This window comes from Ursus maritimus, unplaced genomic scaffold, assembly GCF_017311325.1.
Source record: "Ursus maritimus isolate PB19 unplaced genomic scaffold, ASM1731132v1 scaffold_1, whole genome shotgun sequence".
Lineage (NCBI taxonomy): Eukaryota > Metazoa > Chordata > Mammalia > Carnivora > Ursidae > Ursus > Ursus maritimus.
In genome coordinates, this window is record NW_024423343.1 from 53,415,351 (window position 1) to 53,440,925 (window position 25,575).

Here is a 25,575-nt window from a genome sequence, read left to right on the forward strand (position 1 = left end):
ACATCTTGGCTCTTTCCATAGTTTGGCTGTTGTGCACATTGCTGCTATCAACATTGGGGTGCAGGTTCCCCTTTGGATCACTACATTTGTTTCTTTGGGGTAAGTACTTTGTAGTACAATTCCTGGGTCATAGGGTAGCTCTATTTTCAACTTTTTGAGGAACCGCCATACTGTTTTCCAGAAGGGCTGTACCAGTTTGCATTCCCAACGGCAGTGTAAGAGGGTTCCCCTTCTCTGGATCCTCACCAACATTTGTTGTTTCCTGACTTGTTAATTTTAGCCATTCTGACTAAATGTGGTATCTCATTGTGGTTTTGATTTGTATTTCCCTGATGCTGAGAGATGTGGAGCATTTTTTTCATGTGTCTGTTGGCCATCTGTATGTCTTTTTTGGAGAAATGTCTGTTCGTGTCTTCTGCACATTTCTTGATTGGATTCTTTGTTTTTTGGGTGTTGAGTTTGAGAAGTTCTTTATAGATTTTGAATACTAGCCCTTTATCTGATAAGACATTTGCAAATATCTTCTATTCCGTCGGTTGTCTTTTGGTTTTGTCGACTGTTTCCTTTGCTGTGCAAAAGCTTTTTACCTTGATGAAGTCCTGATGGTTTGCTTTTGCCTTTGTTTCCCTTCCCTTTGGAGATGTGTCTAGCAAGAAGTTGCTGTGGTTGAGGTCGAAGAGGTTTATATTTCTTCTTAATAACTAAATATTACTAGAGTGCCAAATGATTATAGGATAAAATGGATTCTCTTGATATCCTTCCTAGTCTTCCTGCCCCCCTCCCTTGCTACCATTGCTGAATCTATTGGTTTTAATGCACTCTGAAGAGGGTCATAGGTACTTGCACAGCAGTGATCAAAGATGGCAGCAGTGAATGTCTTCACGTGGTAAATATTGGTAGTTTGAACAACGACAGTGAATATTTTCTTGTAAGTGACTTGCATGTAAAATCTATTTGAGGAAAGAGAAGTTTTTTTTTCCTAAAAAAAAAATGCCTAGTTTCCTGAATTATCAGTAACATTTAATAGGTATAAGAATCAGTCTGATTTTTTTGCTTTATATACAAATGGGAAATGATTCTTTAGCTAGTATGAAGATGATATTTTGTATTTATATGATATGAACTTTATGATTATTGTGAATGCATTTTGCTAAAAGACCATAAATTTGTATTTGTGACTAAAGTTTTCTTTATGGCCCCTGTTCAAAGGTTCAATGAATTCTGTACTTATACAGAGAATTGATAGAACAGAGAATTGATATACAGAGATATTGTATTTACAGAATTGATATACAGAGAATAGATAGAACAGATAGAATTGAATGTAGTGTTTTGAGTGAAGTTTGAAATTTAAAAGTAAGATTCTCCTGGATAAAGGGAGTTTTCTTACTCTGCTTTTTATCAGACCTAAAACATTGATTAATAGTTTTGTTGTTAGTCTGCCCTGTCTTCCTTTTAGGTGGATTATTGACACTGTTTTGATTATAGATTTAAAGAAATTAGGGAGATACCAGGACATCTGAGTGGCTCAGTCAGTTAGGTGCATCTGACTTCAGCTCAGGTCATGATCCCAGGAGACTGGGATCAAGCTCCGCTTTGGGCTCCCTGCTCAGTGGAGAGTCGGCTTCTCCCTTTCTTTCTCCCTCTGCCTATCACCCTGACTCGGGCTTGTGCACTCTCTCTCTCAAATAAATAAATAAAATCTTAAAAAAAAAAAAAGAAATTAGGGAGATACCAATTTTGCAGGTTACTGTATAGGAAGTACTAGCTAGCCTCTCTCTGAGTAAGAGCTAACTTTAGTTAAGCCACACTGTATTTTTCAATATTATCAAAATAACACAAGCATTTTCTATTTCTCAGTAGAGTTATAAAGGTAAAAATGTGCTTTGAACTGTACTGTCAGAGAATTAGGTATTTTCATGATTTCTATAATAGTAATACGATCTCATATTGAAATCCATCCCCACACCCACCTCCTGTTCTCTAATTTTTCAAAGAATAAAAAGAGCAGGTAAACAAAACGCAAGTACTACATTCATTAGCATTTCAAACTACTTTTTTTTTCAATAAGTTGAAGTTATTTTAATTTTTATGTAATTTTAGATGGAGGAGGCACTTAGTTATGCAACAAAATTTTTGGTAGTTTCAACCAAAATATCTTTGTACATTTTTATTGTACATATCTATCACCATATAATAAATCTTCCCTGCTTAGAGCTGTATTTTCCACTACATTAGTGTTAAACACATACTGTTGCTGACTGAACTCAATAATGTTATTTGATTGCTTTGAGATAATGCTTAATCTAATCTGGTATATGTGTTTATAGCTGAGAGTATAAAGTAAATGAGAAATTACGTGTTACATATAACCTACTGTGGCCTCATTCTTTTGTTTGATATTTAATTTTACAGTTCTATTATTGCAGGCATATAAGTACTTATAAAAATATCACATTTAAGTGCCTTTCCATTTTGTTCTGTCCTTATTTTTAAACAAGGGGATGCCAGATTAAACTTAGAAACTTCGTATTGTTTTTTTGCACATGTGCTTTTTGGAAGTGAAAAGAAAAAAATGGAATATAAGTGACCTAAATAAATTACTATAGTTGTTTGAAGGCTGAAGTAAAATGAGGCTTATTCCATAATACAAATTTCTGAAGTAGCTATAGCTCAAAATTTAAAATAATTCTGATAAATGAGATGATTAAGTCTTTATAAAATTGGATGCGATAATATTGTACGTGTTTTTGAGCACTCAGACTTTAAAGGATGCATGCTTTCAATTACCTTTTTGTTTAATATCGTTAGTATTCATTTCAAAGTGATGGAATTTTTTTTACAGCTTTGCAAATCTGATATTTTTTTTTGGTCTGTGGTTTGATGTTTTGTTGCAGAACGAAATGGGAGATGCTGAAGCAGGCAAGGAGATCTTTATTAAAAAATGTGCTCAGTGCCACACAGTGGAAAAAGGTGGAAAACACAAGACTGGTCCAAATCTCTGGGGCCTTTTTGGATGAAAAACAGGACAAGCACCAGGATTTTTTCTGATGCTAACAAAAACAAAGGTAAAACCTAAGCAGTTGCGGGAGAGAACCAGAAACTTTGTAGCAGAGAAAAAAAGCATATGATTTGATATTATAATAATTTCCTAGTTTACAGCATTAAAAATGAAATCCTCATGTTTATATTACTGAAATGTTGATTTATATCATAAGATGTATATTTAGATAACTGGTCTCTTTTTGATAGAGGAATTAGCAGCTCTCTGTGGCATAGGTTTTTACCTATAAAAGGTATTTCATTTTATGCAGTACATTTATGTTGAAAAAGCATGAGCTAAATTAAAAAGATCAAATCATATTTTAATGGCATAATGGTAGTTTTCTATTTGTCATAGTGATTCGTAGCAGAGTGGGGGGATGTTATGTAAGTAGTTTGTAAAATTATATTCAATGATTTTTTTTTTTGTTGGTGGAAAGTAGGTAGATGGCAGTTAAAATGAGAAAGCATTTTAGGGTTAAAATTAAAAATGGCAAAAAAAACTATAATATCTTTGTAAAGAATTTTATCATTCCTAGATATAATACATATACATACATGCATACATATATACATATCATTAGCATTCACCTCAAAACTAGGGTACAACTCTAAATAGACTGCAACTCTATTTTGAACTGTTTTGGAGGCCTAGCATTTCTTAGTGGCCCGAATTTCAGATCATTATAACACTACTATTTGGAAAGATTTTTATTTTATTTTGGTTTTGTTTCTTTTTATTCTTTTTATTGAGGTGAAATTCACACATTAGCCATTTTAAAATGTACAAGTCAGTACATTTAGTATATTCACAGTATTGTATAATCAACACCTCTCTGTAGTTTCAAAACTTTTTCATTACTTAAGAACCCCTGTATCCATTAAATAATCACTCCCCCATTTCCTCCTTCCCTTAACCCCTTGCAGCCTATAATCTGCTTCCTCAAATCCATAATCCTTTATGGATTTGCCGATTCTGCATATTTCATAAAACGGAATCATAAAATATGACCTTTTGTGTCTGGCTTCTTTCACTTAGCATAATGTTTTCAAGGTTCATTGAAGTTATAGCATGTATCAGTACTTCATTCCTTTTTATGGCTAATCATATTCAGTTGAATGTATATATCACAATTTGTTTATTCATTTATCAGTTGATGAACACTTGGATTTCCACCTTTTGCCTCTTGTGAATAGTGCTGCTATGAATATTTGGAATAAGCATTTGAGTCCCTGTTTTCAGTTCTTTCCGATATATAGATATGTGTATCTATATATATGTTGGGGTCATTTGTTAAATCTGTATTTAACTTTTTGAGGAAAGCCAAATTGTTTTCTACAGTAGCTATATCATTTTACATTTCCATCAGTAATATAGGATTCCTATTTTTCTGTATCCTCTCCAGCGCTTGTTATTTTCTTTTTAAAATTGCCATACTAGTGGGTGTGAAGTGGCATCTCATGATTTTGTTTTGCATTTCATTAATGAACGATAATGCTGAACATGTTTTAGTGTGCTTTGTTAAAAAGAAAACCACAGAGCCAAAAGAGAGTCACTTGTACTAGGGCCACAACACTAAACCAGGGCTTAATACCTGACTTAATTGTAGTTTCAACCTTTCCCAGGAATGTAATCTTAACCAGTTAGTCTGGAATTTCCTGGTTGGCACTGGTAAAATAATCCACCTAGTAGGACCCTTTTGTTCCCCAAAAGGAGGTGACTTTGTCTGAAATAATTCTTTATTATTGTTGTTATGACTTCCTGTCCTGTCTTTAAACCTTTCCCTTTCTGTAGCCCTTTTCTAGCTCCTTTCTAGATACTGCTGATTCATGAATCATTGAATAAAGTCAATTTGATCCTTAAATTCACTCAGTTGAAATTTTTTTGTTCAACAACTTGTTGGCCATTTGTAGATTTGGAAAAAGGTCTATTCGTGTCCTCTGCCTATTTTTTACTTGAATTGTCTTTTTTATTGTTGAGTTTAAAAGTTCTCTATGTATTCTGGACACTAACCTCTCATCAAATACGTGATTTTCAAATATTTTCTTTTCTTTTGTAGCTTGTTTTCATTTGCTTGACAAATGATGCACAGAAGCTTTTAATTTGTATAAAGTCCATTTATCTATATTTTTGTTGATTTTTGGGGGGCATCAAATCTAAGAATCCATCACCAAATCTGAGGTCATAAAGATTTACCCCTATCTTTTCTTCAAATAGTTTTATAGTTTTGGCTCTTAGATTTAGTGTTTGACCCATTTTCACTTAATTTTTTATAGAGAGTGAAGGAATAGTCCTACTTCATTCGTTTGCATGCAGTTATCCATCACTTCTCAGTCTTTTGGTTAAGATCAAGTGCATGTGGTTATCTAGTTATCCCAGCCCCACTTCTTGGAAAGACCATTCTTTCCCAATTGAATGGTCTTGATACCATTCTTGAAATTCAATTGGCTATATATGTTAGGGTTTACTTCTAGACAGTCACTTCTATTCTATTGGTCTGTATATCTATCCTTATAACAATACAATAGTTTTTATTACTGTAGTTTTGTAGTAAGTTTTGAAATTAGGAAGTGTGAGCCCTTCAGCTATGTTTATTTTTTTCAATATTGTTTTGGCTGCTCAGGGCCCTTTGTAGTTCTCTAAATTTGAGGATAACCTTTCCCACTTCTGCAAAAGATAATATAATATTTATTGCAATAGGATTTCTAGTTGATAGACTATTGAATAAATCAGTCTGAAACTTGGATTTATTATTTGAATTTATATGGTTCTTTAGTCTTTAAAGTAATATTTTTCTGTAGTGTCATTTTATTATCACATTACAAGAGCAGTCAACTTTTCTAACTTGCAGACTAGTTATAACCTAATATTTATTTCTCTGCCAGTATTTTGAGGGTTTTGTTGCTTGTTAGCATTAATAAGAAATAATATTAAAACTGATTACAAATATATCTTTTATTATAGATTGTTGTCAAAGATTAAAAGCTGTATAGGCTTGGCTTTAACATTATTTAAGAATTAGTAATGAAATTTCTCTAAGTCAGATTGTTTAAGTAGTATTTGTGACTGATTTGGGGATACAATATTACTATTTGTTCTACTGGTTACATAATAATAAGTAGCAGAATGAAATTGAATCCTTCCATTATACCACTTGTAAAAATTAACTTGAAATGGATTAGAGACTTAAGTAAATTAAATATAAGACTTGCAACTGTAAAACTTCTAGAAGAAAACATAGGGTAAAACCTCCTTGACATTGATCTTTGTAATGATCTTCTGGATATTGACACTAAAAGCACAAGCAACAAGAACAGTCATTAAGTGGAACTACAACAAACTAAAGAGATTCTGCACAGCAAAATAAATAGTCAACAAAATGAAAAAGCAACCTATGGAATGGGAGAAAATATTTGCAAATTATGTGTTTGGTAAAGGGTCAATGTTCAAAATATAAAAAGAATGGATGCAACGCAATAGTGAGAAAACAAACCAATTAAAAAATAGGCAGAGGAACTGAATATTTTCCCAAAGAGGACATATAATTGGACAACAGATACATGAAGAGGTGTTCAACATCACTAATTATCAGGGAAATGCAAATCAAAACCACAGTCAGATATCACCTCATGCCTTTTAGAATTGCTATCATCAGAAAAACATGAAATAACAAGTATTGGCAAAGATGTGGAGAAAAGGAAATATTTGTGAACTGGTGGTAGAAATGTAAATTGGTGTAGCCACTATGGAAAACAGTGTGGAGATTCATTAAAAATTAAAAATAACTATCAAATGATCTAGTAATCTCATCTCTGGGTATAGATCCAAAGGAAATGAAAACGGAATCTGGGAGAGATATCTGCATCCTATATTCATTGCAGCATTATTTGCAATATGCAATAGCCAAGCTATGGAAACAACCTAAGTGTTTGTCAACAGATGACTGGAGACAGATGTGGTAAATATATACAATAGAATAGTCAGCTGTGAGAAGGAAGGAAATCCAGCCTTTTTGCAAAAACTTGGATGAACCTTGAAGGCATTATGCTGAGTGAAATAAGTTAGAGAAAAAAATACTGTATAATATTGTATATATGTGGAATCTTAAAAAGTCAAACTCAGGAAGTTCTAGGAAGATGGGAGGATCCTGAGCTCACCTCATCCATGTGGACACACTGAGATAATATACTATGTAACTAACTCTGAAAATGACCTGAAGACCGGCAGAACAGACCTCCCATAGCTAATCATAGAATGAAGGCCACATCATAAAGGGTATAAGGGGTGAATGCATGATTGGGAACCAAACCCCTAGCACACAATAGGAGGGATATCCCAAGCACAGAGACGCAAGAGGATCAGAATCCCCACAGGCACTCCTGGCACAGGAGACTCAAACTGGAAGACAAATCCCCACAACATCTGGCTTTGCAAATTAGTGGGGCTTAACTTTAGGAGCTTCAACTTCAACTTCAACAAAGAGATATAAAATATAAAAGAACCAGTCAGAGGTGAAGAATTCAATAATTGAAATAAAAAATACACTAGAAATCAAGAGCAGATTAGAGGAGGCAGAGGAACTACCAATGATCTGGAAGAACAGGGTAATGGAAAGCCATAAGCTGAACAGCAAAAAGATAAAAGAATAATAAAAAATGAGAATAGGTTTAGGGACCTCTGTGACATCATAAGCATAATAACATTTGCATTATAGGAATCCCAGAAGGAGGAGAGAGAAAGGGGGCAGAAAACTTATTTGAAGAGATAATAGCTGAAAACTTCCCTAATCTGGGGAAGGAAACAGACATCTAGATCCAGGAAGCACAGAGGGCCCCTAACAAGATGAACCCAAGAAGGTCAACACCCAGACACATAGTAATTGAAATGGCAAAAAGTACTGATAAAGAGATTCTCAAAAGCAGCAGGGAAAAAAAGAAAAGTTACATATAAGGGAAACCCCATAAGACTATGAGCTGATTTTTCAGCAGAAATTTTGTAGGCCAGAAGGGAGTGACATGATGTATTCAAAGTGCTGAAAGGAAAAAAAACCTACAACCAAGAATATTCTGCTCAGAAAGGTTCTCATTCAGAACAAAAGGAGAGATAGAGTTTTCCATACAAAAGGAGTTATCACCACCAAACCAGCCATAGAGGAAATATATTAAAGGAAATTCTTTAACTGGAAAGAAAAGGCCATAACTAAAGTAAGAAAATTATGAAAGGAAAAAATTTCACAGGTAAAAGGAAATATAGTTAATGTAGTAGGTTAATCACTTTTAAAGCCAGTATGGAGTTTAAAACTCAAAAGTAGTAAAATCAGTTACATCTACAAAAACCAGTCAAGGGATATACACAAAATAAAAAGATAAAATATGACATCATGTACATAAAACATGGAGAAGGGAGTAAAAATTTAGTGCTTTTAGAATGTGTTTAAACTTAAGGGACCATCAACTTAATATATATTGCTATACACACAAGCTGTTATGTATGAATCTAATGGTAGCCACAAATCAAAAACCTACAATAGATACACAAAATAATAAAGAGAAAGGAATCTAAATGTAACACTAAAGAAAGCCATCAAACTACAATGGAAGAGAGCAAGAGAAGGAAGGAATAGAGATGATCTATAAAAACAACCAGAAAACAGTTAACAAATGGCAATAAGTACATAACCTATTGGTAATTACTTTAAATGTAAATAGACTAAATGCTCCAATCAAAAGGCATAGGGTGACTGGATGGTTAAAAAAAAAATCAAGACCTATTTATATGCTGCCTACAGGAGACTCACTTCAGATGTGAGGATATACGCAGACTGAAAATGGAAGGATGGAAAAAGATATTCCATGCAAATGGAAATCAAAAGGTAGAATGCTTCTTTTAAAGATGGCATGTCCGTGTTTTCTTCTTCAATCTTGGCTTCCCTGACCTTGTATAGTTCAAGTTGAATTTAGGGAGCCTTTCACATCCAGTGATATACACTGTACTCTTTTTGGGCCAGAGGACTATGACTTGCCCCTTGGGATTTGTCATCTACTTTGGAGAACTCTTCTTTTTTTGAGATCATTAGTGACAGGTGTCCTCTTACTCTGGTACAGGTTTTATGTTTTTGGTAGTCTTCTGATTATATCAAGTTTGGAGTTATATGTGCTTCCTCAATATTTTATCAGAAGGAGAGTTAGCATTTCTGTTTCTCTTTGTCCATATTCTTTTTGACCGGTTTTAGAAAGGAAAAAAGGAAGAGACAACCTTTCTCATTATAAAACTGGTTTCCTGAAATCATAGCTTTTTGACAAAGATTTAGACAGAGGCAACATGCTATGATTGGAAGAAAAAAACATGAAAATATGAGTTAGCAGTCACAGATTCTTGACTTTAAGTCATCTTGTCTCTTAGGGCAAATTATTGTCCTCTGTTTGGATCATTTACTCATCTGCAAAATGAGGGGTTGGATTAATTTCTAAGATCTCGTCTAGAAGGAACTCTGTGATTCTAGGAGGATGGGGATACTGCTTGAGGTCCAGCGTGTCTAGGTTGGCAGTTTATTGGTGTACTTGGGATCATGCTAAACAGCATGTGAGTATTAGATTTCTATAGGGAACTGGAAGAGTAGAGCACCAAAGACTAATTTTGGAATTTTCTTATAGGTCAGAAACTATAAGTATTGTCAGTTATGAGACCCTTCCTATTGAATCCAAGAGTAATCTTCTGTTCACATATGTGGGTCACATCCGAAAGTAAACCTTACAAATACAACTACACAAACTTAAAACTTATTTTCACCTTTATAGGTGTTATCTGGGGAGAGGAAACTCTGATGGAATATTTGGAGAACCCAAAGAAATATATCCCTGGAACTAAAATGGTCTTTGCTGGTCTTAAAAAGAAAAGTGAGAGAGAAGATCTTATTCAATATTTGAAACGGGCAACATCTTCATGAAATGCTCTTGTAACTTAAAAATTTTAGTTATAAGCCAAAATTTTCCAATTTCAAATATTGCATGTTTGGAGAAGTCATATTTGATCTTTCTTGATCAGCCTGTAGTAAATTTAACATTTAAAAATAAAAGTTGAAATCTTTGATTGTGTATAATCTACCGATCAGGTGCCTTTCCGAGTCTGAACTGACTTTTGTCTGCTTACTACGGATGTGAATAAGGTCAGCATGGAGGAGGACAGGGAAGAAAACTGAAATCTATTGTGCTTCAGTAGTCCCTACATGCACAAAATATTTACTGCTATTGATGATGGAGCTAATTTCCACATACTTATTTCTCTGTAATTTAAATGTAAATATAGCAGACATTAGCTTTAGTTTTCATTAAGCTATGTTTGGTTATGTGTTTGCCTTTTATTATAACTTTATTATATTTATGGTTACAACTTTATTATAAGTAACTTTAAGAAAAAAAAGTAAGGAAAGTGAAGTCAAATAGTTGATCTTATCTTAGGAATATGATTGGAACGAAACACAAATTGTTGACCATGGGTGACATAAAATAAAACCTAGAGAGAAGGAGAAAAGCATCTTCTATGTTAATAAGCATTTATGTCACATAACATAATATTTTTGCATTAATCTTTTCATGGTACCTTTCTAATCCTGGGTAATGTAAGGCTGGACTGCACGGACAGATACCATGTACCCTGAGAAAGAGGGAGAAGAAAGAAATAACCCTTACCATTGATGTGGAAAGACCTCCCACCTCACAGTAAGTGGCTGAGGTGTGGCAGAGCAGGTTGACCACAGGGCCTGTGTGAAAGGGAATAGTGGCTCTGTTTGGTGTGAGGTGGCCCCTGAAATGGCTGTGCAGTTCTACAAGCACTCCATTACCCAAATGTAGGGCCAATGCAAGAAAGGGAAGGTATTTCCTTACCAAAGAGGTGGCTAATGGACTAATCAGGGGTCATTATGGGTGAGAATAGGATATCCATTATCTAATTTCCACTTTACAATAACACCCCTATAAGGTGGATTTTACCTTCTCATTGAGACTTGTGCCAAAACCAATATTCGGATCTCTTGCCCCAATTCCTGGTGACTTTTTAACCATATAATAGGGATAATATGTTAGTTAATTTATTAGCAAATGCCACTGCTGAGAAGTTACCCTAACCAAAAATTCCCAAAGTAAGGGGAACGTGGTTGAAAAAGCTGTGATTTCCAGAAGGTTCTGATAAGTCAACTAAGTGCTTAGACTCAATTTTAATGCTTCTGGCAAGTGGGAGTTCAGTGCTACTACTGAATAAAAGAGCGTGTCCCTCGGGACCAAGGGAAACTTCAGACAAAGTTGAGCTTGTTACTCTCCTAGGAGAAATTCTTTGATGAGGGCAGAGACATCTGTAGGGACTCCAAGAGTGTATTAGGGATGTTACCAGTCTCAGCTGAGTTGGGTTCACAAGGATATAGAATTTGGTGACATATCTCATATTTTAATTTACATGGGAAGAGAACTCTGTAAGAAAGAACTTGAACTTAGCTCATATTTGTAATTATAGCTCGGATTTATGCAACTCTGACAGATGAACTTGATGGCTTTGACAAAAGGCCACATTGCAGGGAGGAACAAGAAAGAAGGCATTATGTTTGGAGTTTAAATACTTTTTGACCTAGGAGAAGCAGAAAGAAGATAGTTTGAGGAGAGCTGAGATGGTAAAGGGCTGTTGGGTAGAAATAGAGAAGTGTTAAGTAGATTTCTTCCATTTAAAAAATCAAACAGTGATAAAATGTTGAATGTTGCTTTACATTTATGTTTATCTTAGTAAGAGCAAAATAAATACCTCTTTACTCATACTGATGTTCCTGGTATTAGAAAAATGTTTGGAGGAAAACTTGCAAATAAATGCAGTAATTAAGATTCTGTACTATGATAGGCTTTATTATTGAATGAATATATGATGGCCTCTGAGAGGCTTAAATCCATCTTAGAACCAAATTACATGGGACTTCTGGGCACTGTGTAATTTTATCTTGTGTAACGGTGTTTGCCAGACTTCTCTTCTCTGTATGGTTCCTGGTTAGGGCTCGTCACATGAGAAATCTGCCTGAGATTTAGAAAGCAGTAGAGTTAGGCAAAGGCCTTTACATTTGTAAGGTCAGTGCAGGGCCGCAGGTGCAACTCAAACTTGTCACTAATCTGTTGACAGCAGCCTTCCTGTGGTGGGGAAGCAGCTGGGCACTCACCTTCTCCAACTCCTACCAGATCTCTTTCAGTTTGAGTCTTGGGCTGTCCACATAATAAAGGTTTAGAATGATGAGAAACAGCCAAAATGGTACCAGTTTGTCCTCACAGGTTTGTCCTGCCTCTGTCCTCTTTGCTCCCAGCTCTCCTTCCTCACTATCTGCCCTGTTGACCTGCAGTAACTTTAGGGCCATCAACAAATGCAGAGCCAACAACCTTCCATAGCCTTCCCCAACTCTCCTTTGTGATCTTAGCGACTTTGATCTGATCCTTTAGTGCTCCCTTCTGGACCTGTGTCCCTCAGCTTCTCCCCAAATTGTGTTAAGGTCTCCTTTAGTAACTCCCTTATTCATGTCTCTCACAGTGGTCCCGCATCCCTGGTCAAACCCTAACTGATACAGTACTGTGTCTGTGCAACACACCTCCTTACAATAACAGGAAGCTCCAAGGGGATTGCTCTCTAGGTACTCTCCAACCTAAATTTGAGTACTTGAACAGAGCGAAGGAAAGAATAATGAACTTTACAACCATCTAAGGTTGTCAAGTTACTGAAGTCTGCTCTTGTCCCCTAAACTTGAAATAAAGATTCAATAGAAAAAAGATTCACATTAGAGATCAGATTACTATGTTTATGAAATCTGGAAGAAGTAGTATCCTTGTTTTATAGGACCATTAACAGGAACTGGGAAACTTCAGTAGAAAGGAAATGTTATGCTGATTGCATAACAACAAAAATATAGTTGAAAAGTGTTACAGACAGTGGGACAATTATATAAGATTTTTTTTTAAGATTTTATTTATTTATTTGACAGAGAGAGACAGCCAGCGAGAGAGGGAACACAAGCAGGGGGAGTGGGAGAGGAAGAAGCAGGCTCATAGCGGAGGAGCCTGATGTGGGGCTCGATCCCATAATGACGGGATCATGCCCTGAGCCGAAGGCAGACGCTTAACCGCTGTGCCACCCAGGCGCCCCCAATTATATAAGATTTATCACTTTTAGCATAGGCAGTTCTAAAATATATCTTGATAGGAATCTGGAAGAATAAAGTGTTGTTTCATTTAATTAAAGTAAAAATGTGAGATCAGTTAACTTGGCAATTATTTGTGTGTTTTGGAAGGAAATGAGGGAACTCTTCAGAAAGCAGGGACATTGTTAGTTGCTGTGTTCTTAAACTTTTTTATACTAGTGAGTGAAGTACTTTCCAGATGAAAACCTCTAGTCAGTGGTTCTTGTGGAAAATAACATACTATTTAGTTTTCAAAAAGAGTAATTTTTTTTAATTGAACCCTTGTGTCCCACAGGAAGTTGTGTATAATACAACATGATTTTGAGAGTATTTGCTTATTCTGCCTCATCATCACATTCTTCTAAAATATTAACATGGAAAAGAATTAAGAATCAGATTTTCTTCTCTATATTTTTCACTCAGTGATCATTATCATCAACTTGTGAGTTCAAAATCACAATTTTATGCATTTTTTTAGCCTGAATTCCTCATTCTCCACCAAGTGGGGACTCATTTAAGCACAGTATATTATGGTAGTAGAAGCAGGTGGGAGTGGGACACCATCATAGGGGTGGGGGGTTGCATGAGGGTACAAGAGCTGATGACAGGCACTAAGAAGGCAGAGGAAGGGGTGCAGAAAGTGGCACTATTTATAAAATTTGGGGGATTGGGCCAGATCTCTTATTTTTAAATGTATTTTATTTACACAACCATTTGTTTCTCTTCACCCAAAGCCATAAATTCATTAGGTTTATTACCTGTTGTTCAAGTAATTGCAGGTGACGATTTCATTCACCAAATATTTGATCCCTACATAATATGGATCACCATTTTTCTAGCTCCACATAACAGTTTCCATGCCACCCACTATCTGAGGGCTGCAGAGCAGCACCCTACATCTAGGTAGCATTTCTATATTAGTCAACTCTGCTATAGTAAGAAAATCTTACGGACTTGTGACAACAAAACATTTATTGCTCATTCACAGGGCATGCAGTCTGTGGTCAGCTGTGGCTCTGTTCTAAGCGTCTTCTCATTCTGGGACTCAGGTTAAAGAGGAAGTACGTATGTGGGACATTCCCATTCTTGTGGCAAAGGGAACGATCAAAAGCTCTGGAAGTAGCTTCTGATGCTTCTTCATAAAATTTCTGCTCAGCTATGGCATGTTATGTGTGCTCATATTCCAGTGACCAAAACATTAGGTGGCCAAGCCCAACGCCAATGAGGTGGTGAGGTATACTCTCCCTGCAGGAGGAATGGCAGGTCATGTAACAGTAGTAGGTCATCGTGTTAGAAGGAAGAAGGTAGTGAATAATGGCAAACAAGATACCATTTACCATAAACATGTATAAACATTTTGTTTGCTCATATTTTCACTTCAGACACTCTGTTGGACCCAGCCTCTTTGCTCTTTAAGTTATCTGTTGCCTGGACCAATCACACTCTAGGTGCTAGCTTTGCTCTATTTTTTTAAATTTGTTTTTATTGAGGTATAATTGATACATTTATGTCAGTTGCAGGAGTAAAACACAGTGATTTAATATATGTATATATTTCAAAATGATCGCTATAGTGAGACTAGCTAGCATCCATCACCATATGTAGTTACAAAAAATCTTTTCTTGTGACGAGAATATTTAAATTTACTCTCTCAACATCTTTCAAATATACAATGCAATATTATTAACTATAGTCACCATGCTATACATTTCATCCCCATGACTTATTTTAAAACTGGAAGTTTGTACCTTTTGACCCCATTCACCCATTCCCCCTGCCTCTGGCAACCACCAACCTGTTTGCTGTATCTATGAGCTTGGTGTTTTTGTTTTTTGTTTGTTTTTTAAGATTTCACATACAGGTGAGATTATAATAGTATTTGTTTTTGTCTGACTTATTTCACTTAGCATAATGCCCTCAAGGTCCATCCATGCTGTTGCAAATGGCAAGATTTCATTCTTTTCTGTGGCTGAATAATATTCCATTTTATGTATATACCACCTTTTCTTTATCCATTCATTCATCAGTGGACACTTTGGTTGTTTCTATATCTTGGCTATTGTGAATAATACCGCAATGAATATGGGGATGCATCTTTTCAAGTTAGTGTTTTTATTTTCTTTGAGTAAATGCCAGAAGTGGAGTTGCTAGATCATATGGTAGTTTTATTTATTTTTAAAGATTTTATTTACTTATTTGAGAGAGAGAGAGGGAGAATGTGTGCGTGTGGGAGAGAGAGCACAAGTGGTGGGGAGGGACAGAGGGAGAGGGAGAGGGCAAGAAGACTCCCTGTTGAACGTGGATCCAGATGCAGGGCTCAATCCCAAGACCCTGAAATCACAACTAGAGCCAAAGTCAAACTTTTAACTGACTGCGTCACCCAGGTGCTCCATGGTAGTTCTATTTTTAATTATTTAAGGAACCTCCATGCTCTTTTCCATAGTGGCTGCACTAATTTACATTTCCACCAACAGTTCATAAGAGTTCTCTTTCTTCACATCCTTTCCAACATTTATTTCTTGTCTTGTTAACAGCCATTCTAACAGGTGTGAGGTGATATCTAATTATGGTTTTGATTTGCATTTCCCTGATAATTAATGATGTTGAACACCTTTTCATGTACCTGTTGGCTATCTGATGTCTTTGGAAAAATATCTTCTGCCCATTTTTTAAAATTGGATTGTTTGTGGGGTTTTGTGGTTTTTGTTTTGTTTTTATTTTATTTTTTTTGCTGTTGAGTTATATGGATTTCTTATAAATTTTGATTATTAGCCCCTTATTAGTTATATGATTTGCAGATATTGTCTCTCACTCAGTGAGTTCCTTTTTCATTTTCTTGATGATTTCCTTTGCTGTGCAGAAGCTCTTTAGTTTGATATAGTCGCACGTGTTTATTTTTGCTTTTCTTGCTTTTGCTTTTTGTGTCAAATTAAAAAAATCATCTCCAAGACCTGTGTCAAGGAGCTTACCATCTATGTTTTCTTCCAGGAGTTTTATGGTTTCAGGTTTTACATTCAAGTCTTTAATCCATTTTTAGTTAATTTTTGTGTATGGTGTAAGGTAGTTGTCAGGTTTCATTCTTTTCATGTGGCTGTCCAGTTTTCCCAACATCATTTATCAAAAGACTGTCCTTCCCTACAGTGTATTCTTGGCTCATTTGTCATAAATTAATTGACCATATATGCATGGGTGTATTTCTTGGCTCCCTATTTTGTTCTATTGATTTATATGTCTGTTTTTATGCCAATACCATACTTTTTAAATTACGGTACTTTGCACTATAGTTTGAAATCAGGGGACATGATACCTCCGGCTTTGTTTTTCTTTCTCAGGATCGCTGTGGCTATTCAGGGTCTTTTGTGATTCCATACAAATTTTAGGATTACTTATTTGACCCATTTCTGTGGAAATGCCATTGGAATTTTGATGGGGATTGCATTGAATTAGTAGATTACTTTGGGTAGTGTGGATATTTTAACAATACTGATTCTTTCAGTCCTTGGGCATGGAATGTCTTTCCATTTATTGAAAACTTTGTAGTTTTCAGGGTGCCTGGGTGGCGCAGTCGTTAAGCGTCTGCCTTTGGCTCAGGGCGTGATCCTGGCGTTCTGGGATCGAGCCCCACATCAGGCTCCTCTGCTAGAAGCCTGCTTCTTCCTCTCCCACTCCCCCTGCTTGTGTTCCCTCTCTCGCTGGCTGTCTCTGTCAAATAAATAAATAAAATCTTTAAAAAGAAAAAAGAAAACTTTGTAGTTTTCAATACATAGGTCTTTCACCTTTTTGGTTATATTTATTCCTAGGTATTTTATTCTTTTTGATGCAATTGTAAATGCAATTCTTTTCTTAATTTCTATTTCTAATAATTCATTATTTGTATGTATAAATACAGCATATTTTTGTGTATTGACTTTGTACCCTGCAGCTTTATTAAATTTATTAGTTCTAAGTTTTTTGATGGAGCATTTAGGGTTTTCTGTATAATATCATTGTATCTGCAAATAGTGACAGTTTTTCCTCTTCCTTTCCAATTTGGATGCATTTTATTTCCTTTTCTTGCCTAATTGCTCTAGTTAGGACTTCCAAAATACCATGTTGAATAAAAGTGGCGAGAGTGGGCATCCTTGTCTTATTCCTAATCTTAGAGGAAAAGCTTTCAGCTTTCACCATTGAGAATGATGTTAGCTGTGGACTTGTCATATATGGCCTTTGTTATGTTGAGGTACATTCTCTCTTTCCCCACTTTGTTGAAAGTTTTTGTTATAGATGTTGAATTTTGTTAAGTGCTTTTTCTGCATCTACTGAGATGATTGTATGATTTTTATCCTTCATTTTGTTAACGTGGTCTATCACATTGACTAGTTTGTGGATATTGAACCATTCTTGCATCCGTAGAATAAATCCACTTGATCGTGGTGTATGATCCTTTTAATGTATTGCTGAATTTAGTTTGTACCTTTCTTTTATATTAGTTCTTTAAGTAAAAACCAAATCATTCATTGTGGAATTTTCCCCCAATTTTTTCCTCCTTTTGTTCTGATTATTAGTAGAGCTAAACTTTCAATATTAATACTAATTGTGAATTACTCAATACAAACAGTATATGGCATTTAAGAATATATGTGATTTCTTATATAGATTTCATTGTTATACTCAATCAGTGGTATCTTATGCTGTCATTTGTAGTTTAATGTAAATATTCTATTTCCCTAACTAGACTGTAAATGTTCTTTGAGGAAAGGGATGTCCTTACATTATTTTATATCCTCAATATCTAAGTCAGCCTTTGATAGTTTAAGATATTTGTAGCAACGTTACCTTATAAAGATTTATGGTATTTTTAAAATATTGAATCTGCCCATATTCTACTAAGTTTCAGTTTCCAAATGTAGAGAAAATAGTTTGAAGTAGTTAAAAGTCAATCAATTTATTTTCTCAACAAATCATTCTTCAGTAAGATACTTTGATTATTGCTAATTTTTCTTTTAAGATAAAATATCTATTTTTAAGAAGAAGAAAACAATATGAAAACACTTATGGCATGATATTGTAATGTATTTCTCTCTCTCTTTTTTTTTTTTACTTTTTATTGGGTATATTTGACATCAACATTGTGTAAATTAAAGGGTTACATCATGTTACTTTGATATATTTATATATCATACGATTATGGTTGTAATGATATTTATATTATGTACTTGTAGTACAATATTATTGTCTATGTTCAACAAACTGTGCATTACATCTCTGTAGCTATTTTAGTACTTGTTACAAGTTCGTACCCTTAAACACCATCAATCTTATTCCCCATCTGGCTTTCCCTGGTAATTACTGTTTTACACATACTCTCTCTCTCTCTCCTATTTTTTTGGTACATATTTGATACTTTTAGATTCTACATATAAGTGATACCATACAGTGCTTGTCTGGCTTATCATATGAAGCTTATTTTTCTACCTTCATTGGTCATCATTGTTCACCTGGGTATCTTTAAAATTTTTTAAATTTGCCTTTCTAGGTACTTATTATTCTTTAATATAATTATGAATGCAGGTGGGCTTATTGCTCAGAGTGGTTTCAATTTCTAAGTTGAAAAAAAGATAAAAGAGTAAGGAAATGTGTTTTAATATAAAAAAAATTTTTAAACAGAGAATTAAATACATCATGTTGGGTTGAACAAATACCAAATATTAAATGATTTATAGCAGATATCTGACCAAAATGTGTGGAACCAGGAGGACAGAAGACCGATAGAGGATGTGACATTTCAAATAGATCTTAATGGAAAACAGAAGTTTGAGAGGCAGGAAAGGAGAGAGGAACATTTCAGGAGAAAGCCCAGAAGGGAGATGGGATCTGTATGCTTGGAGAATATACAGCAGGGAGTAGCAGAAGATAAGGAAAAGAAGAGAGATGGAAAATAGAGGTGCAGTGATGAAGGATCTTCCATTAGTTTCTCAGGGCTATTGTAACAAATTCCTGCAAACCTGGTGGCTTAAGACAACAGAAACTTACTCTCTGATAGTTCCAGAGGCCAGAACTCCAAATTCAAGGTGTTGGGAAAGTTGATTTTTTTTCTGGATGCTCTGAGGGAGAATTAGTTCCATACCTCTTTCACAGATTGTGGTGGGTTGCCAGAAATCCCTGGTGTTCCTTGGCTTGTAGATTCATCGCTCCAGCCTCTACTTCTGTCTTCACATTGCCTTCTCCCCTGTGTGTCTCAGTCTTCTCTTCTGTATCTTAGAAGGAAAAGTGTCGTGGGATTTAGGACCCACCCTGAGTTTCGGATGATCGTATCTTGAGATCCTTAATTACATCTGCAAAGACCCTCTTTCCAAATAAGATCATAGTCATTGGTTCTGGGAGGACATATCTTTTGGAGGGTTACCATTCAATCCACTGCACATCTTTGACAAGGACTTAATCCTATAAATAAAAGTTTATAGGCAAGGCTATGCTGTTATTATACTTGTTATATGGAATATGACACTGTTTGGTAGGGAATGGACAAATGGTGAAGACTTGAATTAAGTCAAGTGGGTTTGGAGAAGAGAAGCTGGATTCAAAAAGAAATTTCTGAGGTAAGGTAATCCTCAGGTTGAGTGTTTAAGATGGGGAAGAATGAGAGTGATCTTGGGAATGATAAATTTGAGGTGTCTGTGAGACATATAGGAGCAAATGCTTTGTAGCAGTTGGAAATGTGGGTTGGGGTTTAGGAGGGAGATTGTGTGGTTAACTGTTAAATCAGTGGCTCCCAATAAACCACACCTGTGAGTATTCATATTCTTGTCACTCCTCTGACTCTGCATTTGGCTATATGATTGGCTTTGGCCAATGGGATATTAACAAGTATGATGCAAGCTTTATAAGCCTTCGTACAGAAGGGCAGTGTGGCCGCAGTACTTTTTATATGAAGGAGAAGGTAACTTTCACCTTTATGCTAATCTAATTTACCCTGTGTGACATGTATTCATCTACACACTTATTTTATAAATTTATTATTCTCTTGTGAGTTACTGTGGGTTACAAAATTGTACTGGATTAAGGTGAAATCACTACTAGGATAGGGAGTAATGACTTAAACATAGGCAAGATTCTACACAAACAGAATAAGAGAAGAAAGTGCTTACAAAATTTAAAACCAGGTAAGGTACCTGCGATTGTTAATTTTATGTGTCAACTTGAGTAACTCAGGCAACAGGGTACACAGATTACACATTGTTTTGGGATGTCTGGGAGGGTATTTCTAGATGAGATTAGCATTTGAATGGGAGGATTGGAAGACTCCATAGATGGTCCTCTCCAGTGTGATTAGACACCATCCATTCATTCCATTGAAGGCCTAAATAGAACAAAAGATGTAAAAAAGGGAAGTCAGCCCTTTTTCCCTTCCTTACCATTTGAGCTGGAGCACCTCATCTCATCTTCTTCTGCCCTGGGACTGGGATTTATGTTATTTGCTTCCCTTGTTCTCAGGCCTTTAGACTTGGACTGAATTATACCACTGGCTTACCTGGATTTTCCATTTGCAGGCAGCATATCATAGCCTCCATAATCATGTGAGCCAGTCCCTCATAATAAATCTCTGTGTGTATGTATGTATGTATGGATATGGATATAATACTTTTTGGTTTTATTGGTTCTGTTTCTCTGGAAAACCCCAAATAATACAGCTCTGCAGCTTTTGGATTTGGCATAGACCATGACCAAATTCCGATATTAAATTCCTATAAAGATAAATATAAATATCTCTGTGTGGAACTTACAGTTTAGAGATCTTTAATCTTCTTGGAATTGGAATAACCTTTTTTTAAATTTGATCCCATGGACCTCTGTTTCCTAAAATAATAATATGCCAATTTTAATTTTTTTGAAGTGAATGTTTCATTTTGAAAATTGCATCAACCTATCTGATTATGTCAATTGTTCACATAGTGAAAGTTTGTTTTAAGAGATGGAATAATTAGCAGAGAAGCTTAGGAGACAAGTTCATTGGGCTTCAAGATATTGGTTTCAAGTTGTGGGATGATGGTAAGGGTGGGATAGAACTAGGAACAGATCGGAAGTTATGCTTAGCAGATGACTTTGGAGGATTTAAGTACTCTGCTCTAGATCTCAGTTTCCATGCGTGCAAAATGAAAGTGGATTATTAGATGATTTCTGAAGTTCCATCTTGTGCTAAAACATTATGGGTCTCTCTTGGAATAACAAAAGTTATCTTGCATGTAAGCCAGTGCTTTGACAGAAGGAGTGATCAATCAATAAATGCTAATTGACAATGGCAGTGATAAACTAATGAATACTTAGATCAAAAAGGAAGCTCTTGTTCTTGAAAATTACAAGTGGGAAGGCTCCTTTATCTTGCCAATCTCCAATGCGTGGCTACTTGGGCAATATTTCTGGCTTGGTGGAAAGGAGAAGGGGTAGATAGCAGGGGAATCTGTAGAGCTTCTTCCTTGAGCTGATGAATTTATCATCACAGTTTCATACATTTTCAGGGTTAGTGCCCTACAGTAGGGCTCTGTTGACTGCAACTGTTGTAGAATCTATTATAGACAGTTTTGGTGGAATTGACAGAATTACACAGAGAAGAGGGCAGAATTGCAGAAAATTGTTTGGAGCTATAGTATCCGTTATTTCATAAGGGGACATCTTCAAGATTCCATATTGGGCCAAATATTTTCCATTTGGCCTTCCATAGCTAATACAGCTCCTTCTTTGTCCCTGCTACTCTCTACCTAGGAAGGATGACCCATGTGGATTCTATCAACAAGCTCCAGCACCTTCTAGCTTCTAGTTGGGTTTAGTCATGATAGGAGGGAGGGAGAATGAGTTCAAGGTATTTATTTCTTAATCAAGATGTGGTCCATATATACAATGGAATATTACTCAGCCATCAGAAAGAACGATTACCCAACATTTGCGGCAACATGGACGGGACTGGAGGAGATTATGCTAAGTGAAATAAGTCAAGCAGAGAAAGATAATTATCATATGGTTTCACTCATTTATGGAACATAAGAAGGAGCAGGAAGATTGGTAGGAGAAGGAAGGGAAGAATGAAGGGGTAAACAGAAGGGGGAATGAGCCATGAGAAACTATGGACTCCAGGAAACAAACTGAGGGCTTCAGAGGGGAGGGGGGTGGGGGACTGAGATAGTCCAGTGATGGGTATTAAGGAGGGCACGTATTGCATGGTGCACTGGGTGTTATACGCAAATAATGAATCATGGAGCATTACATCAAAAACTAAGGATATACTGTATGGTGACTAACATAACATAATAAAAGTTATAATAATAAAAAAAGGTATTTATTTCTGATATCCTTCCTTTGAGGTCAACTTGAGCTGTTGATGTCTTTTGACAGGCTGTCACTACTCCTCTGAAGGCAGTTGTTACTATATAAGCCTCTGTCCTTTTGGGTCCTGGTGACCTTCCCCTTTTGTCTCCCATCAGGTCTGGGAGTGGTGACTTCTCTGTTGCTTTAAGTCCTAAGTGTCTTCACTGTCTCAGTGGTTTACCTATATTCCACCTTTGTAATCAGTCGCCTTGTAAATTAACCCTCTTGAAATTACTTTGAGTGTGCTCTGTTTTCTCTTGGGACCATGACTAATACAAATACCATTCCATAAATTGAAAATGAAGAGGAAATGGCATTTGGGGCCACATCAACACACGTCTTATTATGCAGCCCTCCACTGCAGCCCTCTGGACTATCTTATGAGTATTCTCTGTCACCTTCTTACTTTCTTCCTCAACTCCTGACTCCTTCAGTGACCTCATTAACCAAGTTGGGAATAAGGCAACAGCCAATTGAAAACCAAGCCAGAAATCCTCAATTCATTTTTCTGCCCTTCCCAGTTTTCTTCTCTACTCCCACAGCTCTTGGTGGTTGTCTGCTTCTTTTCTCTCTTCCCTCCCCTCATCTCCTGGCAACCACTAGTCTACTTTCTGTCTCTTTGGATTTGTCTGTTGTGGACATTTCATATAAATGAAATCATACAAAATGTGGTCCTTTGTGAATGACTTCTTTCACTTTGCTTAAAGTTTTCAAATTTCCTCCAAGTTGTAGCCTATATCAGTACATGTATATTTCCTTTTTATTATGGCCAAATAATATTCCACTTTATGGATATACCACATTTTATTTATCCATTCATCAGTTGATGAAGAATTGAATTGTTTTCACTGAATGTTGGTAAATGTTTAACAACTAGCAATCTGGGGGAAAAAATCCTGATTTGTAACCTTTGTTGATTTCTATATGTAAATACTCCCATCATGGATGACTGCAAGCTACATAATGTCACTGAACATGGAGTTGGAAAGAGATGCTGAAGTAGGCTCTGTGATCCCCTGCAAGCCAGTTCCAGCATACCACCTTGACCATCTTTACTGATGTTCCACTCATACCAGAGATGTGTCACATGCAGTGAGGTTTCCATACACTATCACTTTAGGATGATAACAATGATAATATAAAAGTAACACAACTGCTAACATTTACTGAGCACTTTCTATGTATCAGGCCCTGTGCTAATTGTTTTTTTAATTTTAATTCTTGATCACCACTATTTCCTTAGCAGCATCTCCAAAGTATCAATATTCTGTGGTTGATTCACTGTCTCCTAGGTGGTCTTCCTCCTGTTTCTTAAATTCTCCGAATATATTGCATCCCTCAACTCTGGCCCTTGCTTCCTCTACCTGGTACATTCTTTTTCCCAGATATCAACATAACTCATTCCCTCATTTCCATCAGATTCCTGCTTAGGTGTCCCCTCCTCAGAAAGTCCTTTCCACTATCATATCCCTTTATCTAACCTTTTGCTAAGTTTTGTTTTTTCTCACAGCACTTATCACAGAGTCCTTGTTTTGTTCACAGTTGCATTTTCAGTGCCAAGGCCATGTTCTTAATCATGCTAACTAAGCTGGGCAATTTGGTATTTTTGAATAAGAGCCTTTCTTCCTCTGTGTGAAACTCCTGGTGCTGTAGAGGAGTGTTGAGAAAACATTCTGCTCCAGTGCCTGCATCCCTATTACTAGCCTAAATCCTGGCACTGACAGGACTCAGCTGACACAGGTGGAAGACAGTCTGGTGACGTGGCTGAGAGTGTGCATCACTCTGGAGCCAAACTAAATGGATCTGCACCCCAGCTGTGGCACCCACTGACTGTGTATCTTGGGTATGATACTCAACTTCTCGGAGTTTCTCCATCTTTAAAGTAGGAGAAGACTCCCCACCTCATAAGTGTGTTGCAAGGATAAACTAATCTCTTAATTTAAAGTGATCAGTGCTGGGATGCCTGGGTGACTCAGTTGGTTAAGTGTCCAACTCTTGATTTCATCTCAGGTCATGATCTCAGGGTCATGAGATCCAGTCCTGCCTCTAGTTCAGCACTCATTACAGAGTCTGCTTCAGATTCTCTCCCTCTCCCTCTGCCCCTCTTCTCCTCCCCCACCCCACCCCCACCCTCACGTGCTCACGCGCATGCTCTCTCTCTTTCAAATAAATAAATAAAATCTTTAAAGAAAACCCATCAAGTGATCAGTGCTGGGCTCCTGGCTGAGTCAGGAGGTAGAGCATGCTGATCTCAGGGTCGAGAGTTCAAGTCCCATGTTGGGTGTGGAGCCTACTTAAAAAAAATAAAGTGACCAATACATAGCAAGTACTTGATACACCTTGTCTGCTTAGCTCTAAGGACATCTTCTGGCAGTGATCTTTACTTACTGTGTAAGTCATCTGTGTGTGCCTGCCACATGGAAGGACTGTAAAAGTCACTGCTTACTTCCTCTCTAGCTCTTTTCTATTCCCATATCGCTGGCATTCTGTAAGAACATGTCTAGATTGTCCTGCTGTCCCAAGGAACTGGATAGTTCCCAGTCTGCTTTTGTTTCTCACAAAAGAGGAGACCCTTGAGCATCAAGAAAAGTGTTATCAGCCTGCTGTTCTTTCCTGGAAAATCACCTACATTTAACCACTAGGCTTGGAAAAGGCCCAAGGGAAGCTTGATGTTATTCTCAGTTTAACTAGCTGAGACAAGCCAGATCTGGAGCATCTCTAGGTCTAGAGAAAGAAAAGCTTCCCACAGAGAAGAAATCCTTACCCACAAGACATAGGATGTTGGTAGGAAGGGAAGCATTGGTGGCCTTGCCAGATTGAGTGGGGAAAGAAGGAAGAGATGGTCAATCTCATGAAAAGAGAAGCCACCCATAACATGCAGGACTGGCTTGGAAGGAAGCCCCCTGAGGCCCTTAAGTCCACCTTGCTATATGCCCCTGCCAGGCAAGGTTGCCCTAATCCAAGGAACTGTGTTTTACACCCTCCCTCCATGTACACC

General features: G+C 36.5%; 1 protein-coding gene across 1 annotated transcript; it reads left to right on the forward strand.

Annotated features, from left to right (window-relative positions):
• The first annotated feature begins 2,903 nt into the window (after window positions 1-2,903).
• On the forward strand, window positions 2,904-9,989 carry LOC121104237 (cytochrome c, testis-specific-like). The gene is given in 3 exon segments (XM_040636602.1): window positions 2,904-3,039; window positions 3,042-3,068; window positions 9,841-9,989. Coding segments are annotated over 3 exon segments (312 nt in total).
• Window positions 9,990-25,575: the final 15,586 nt, after the last annotated feature.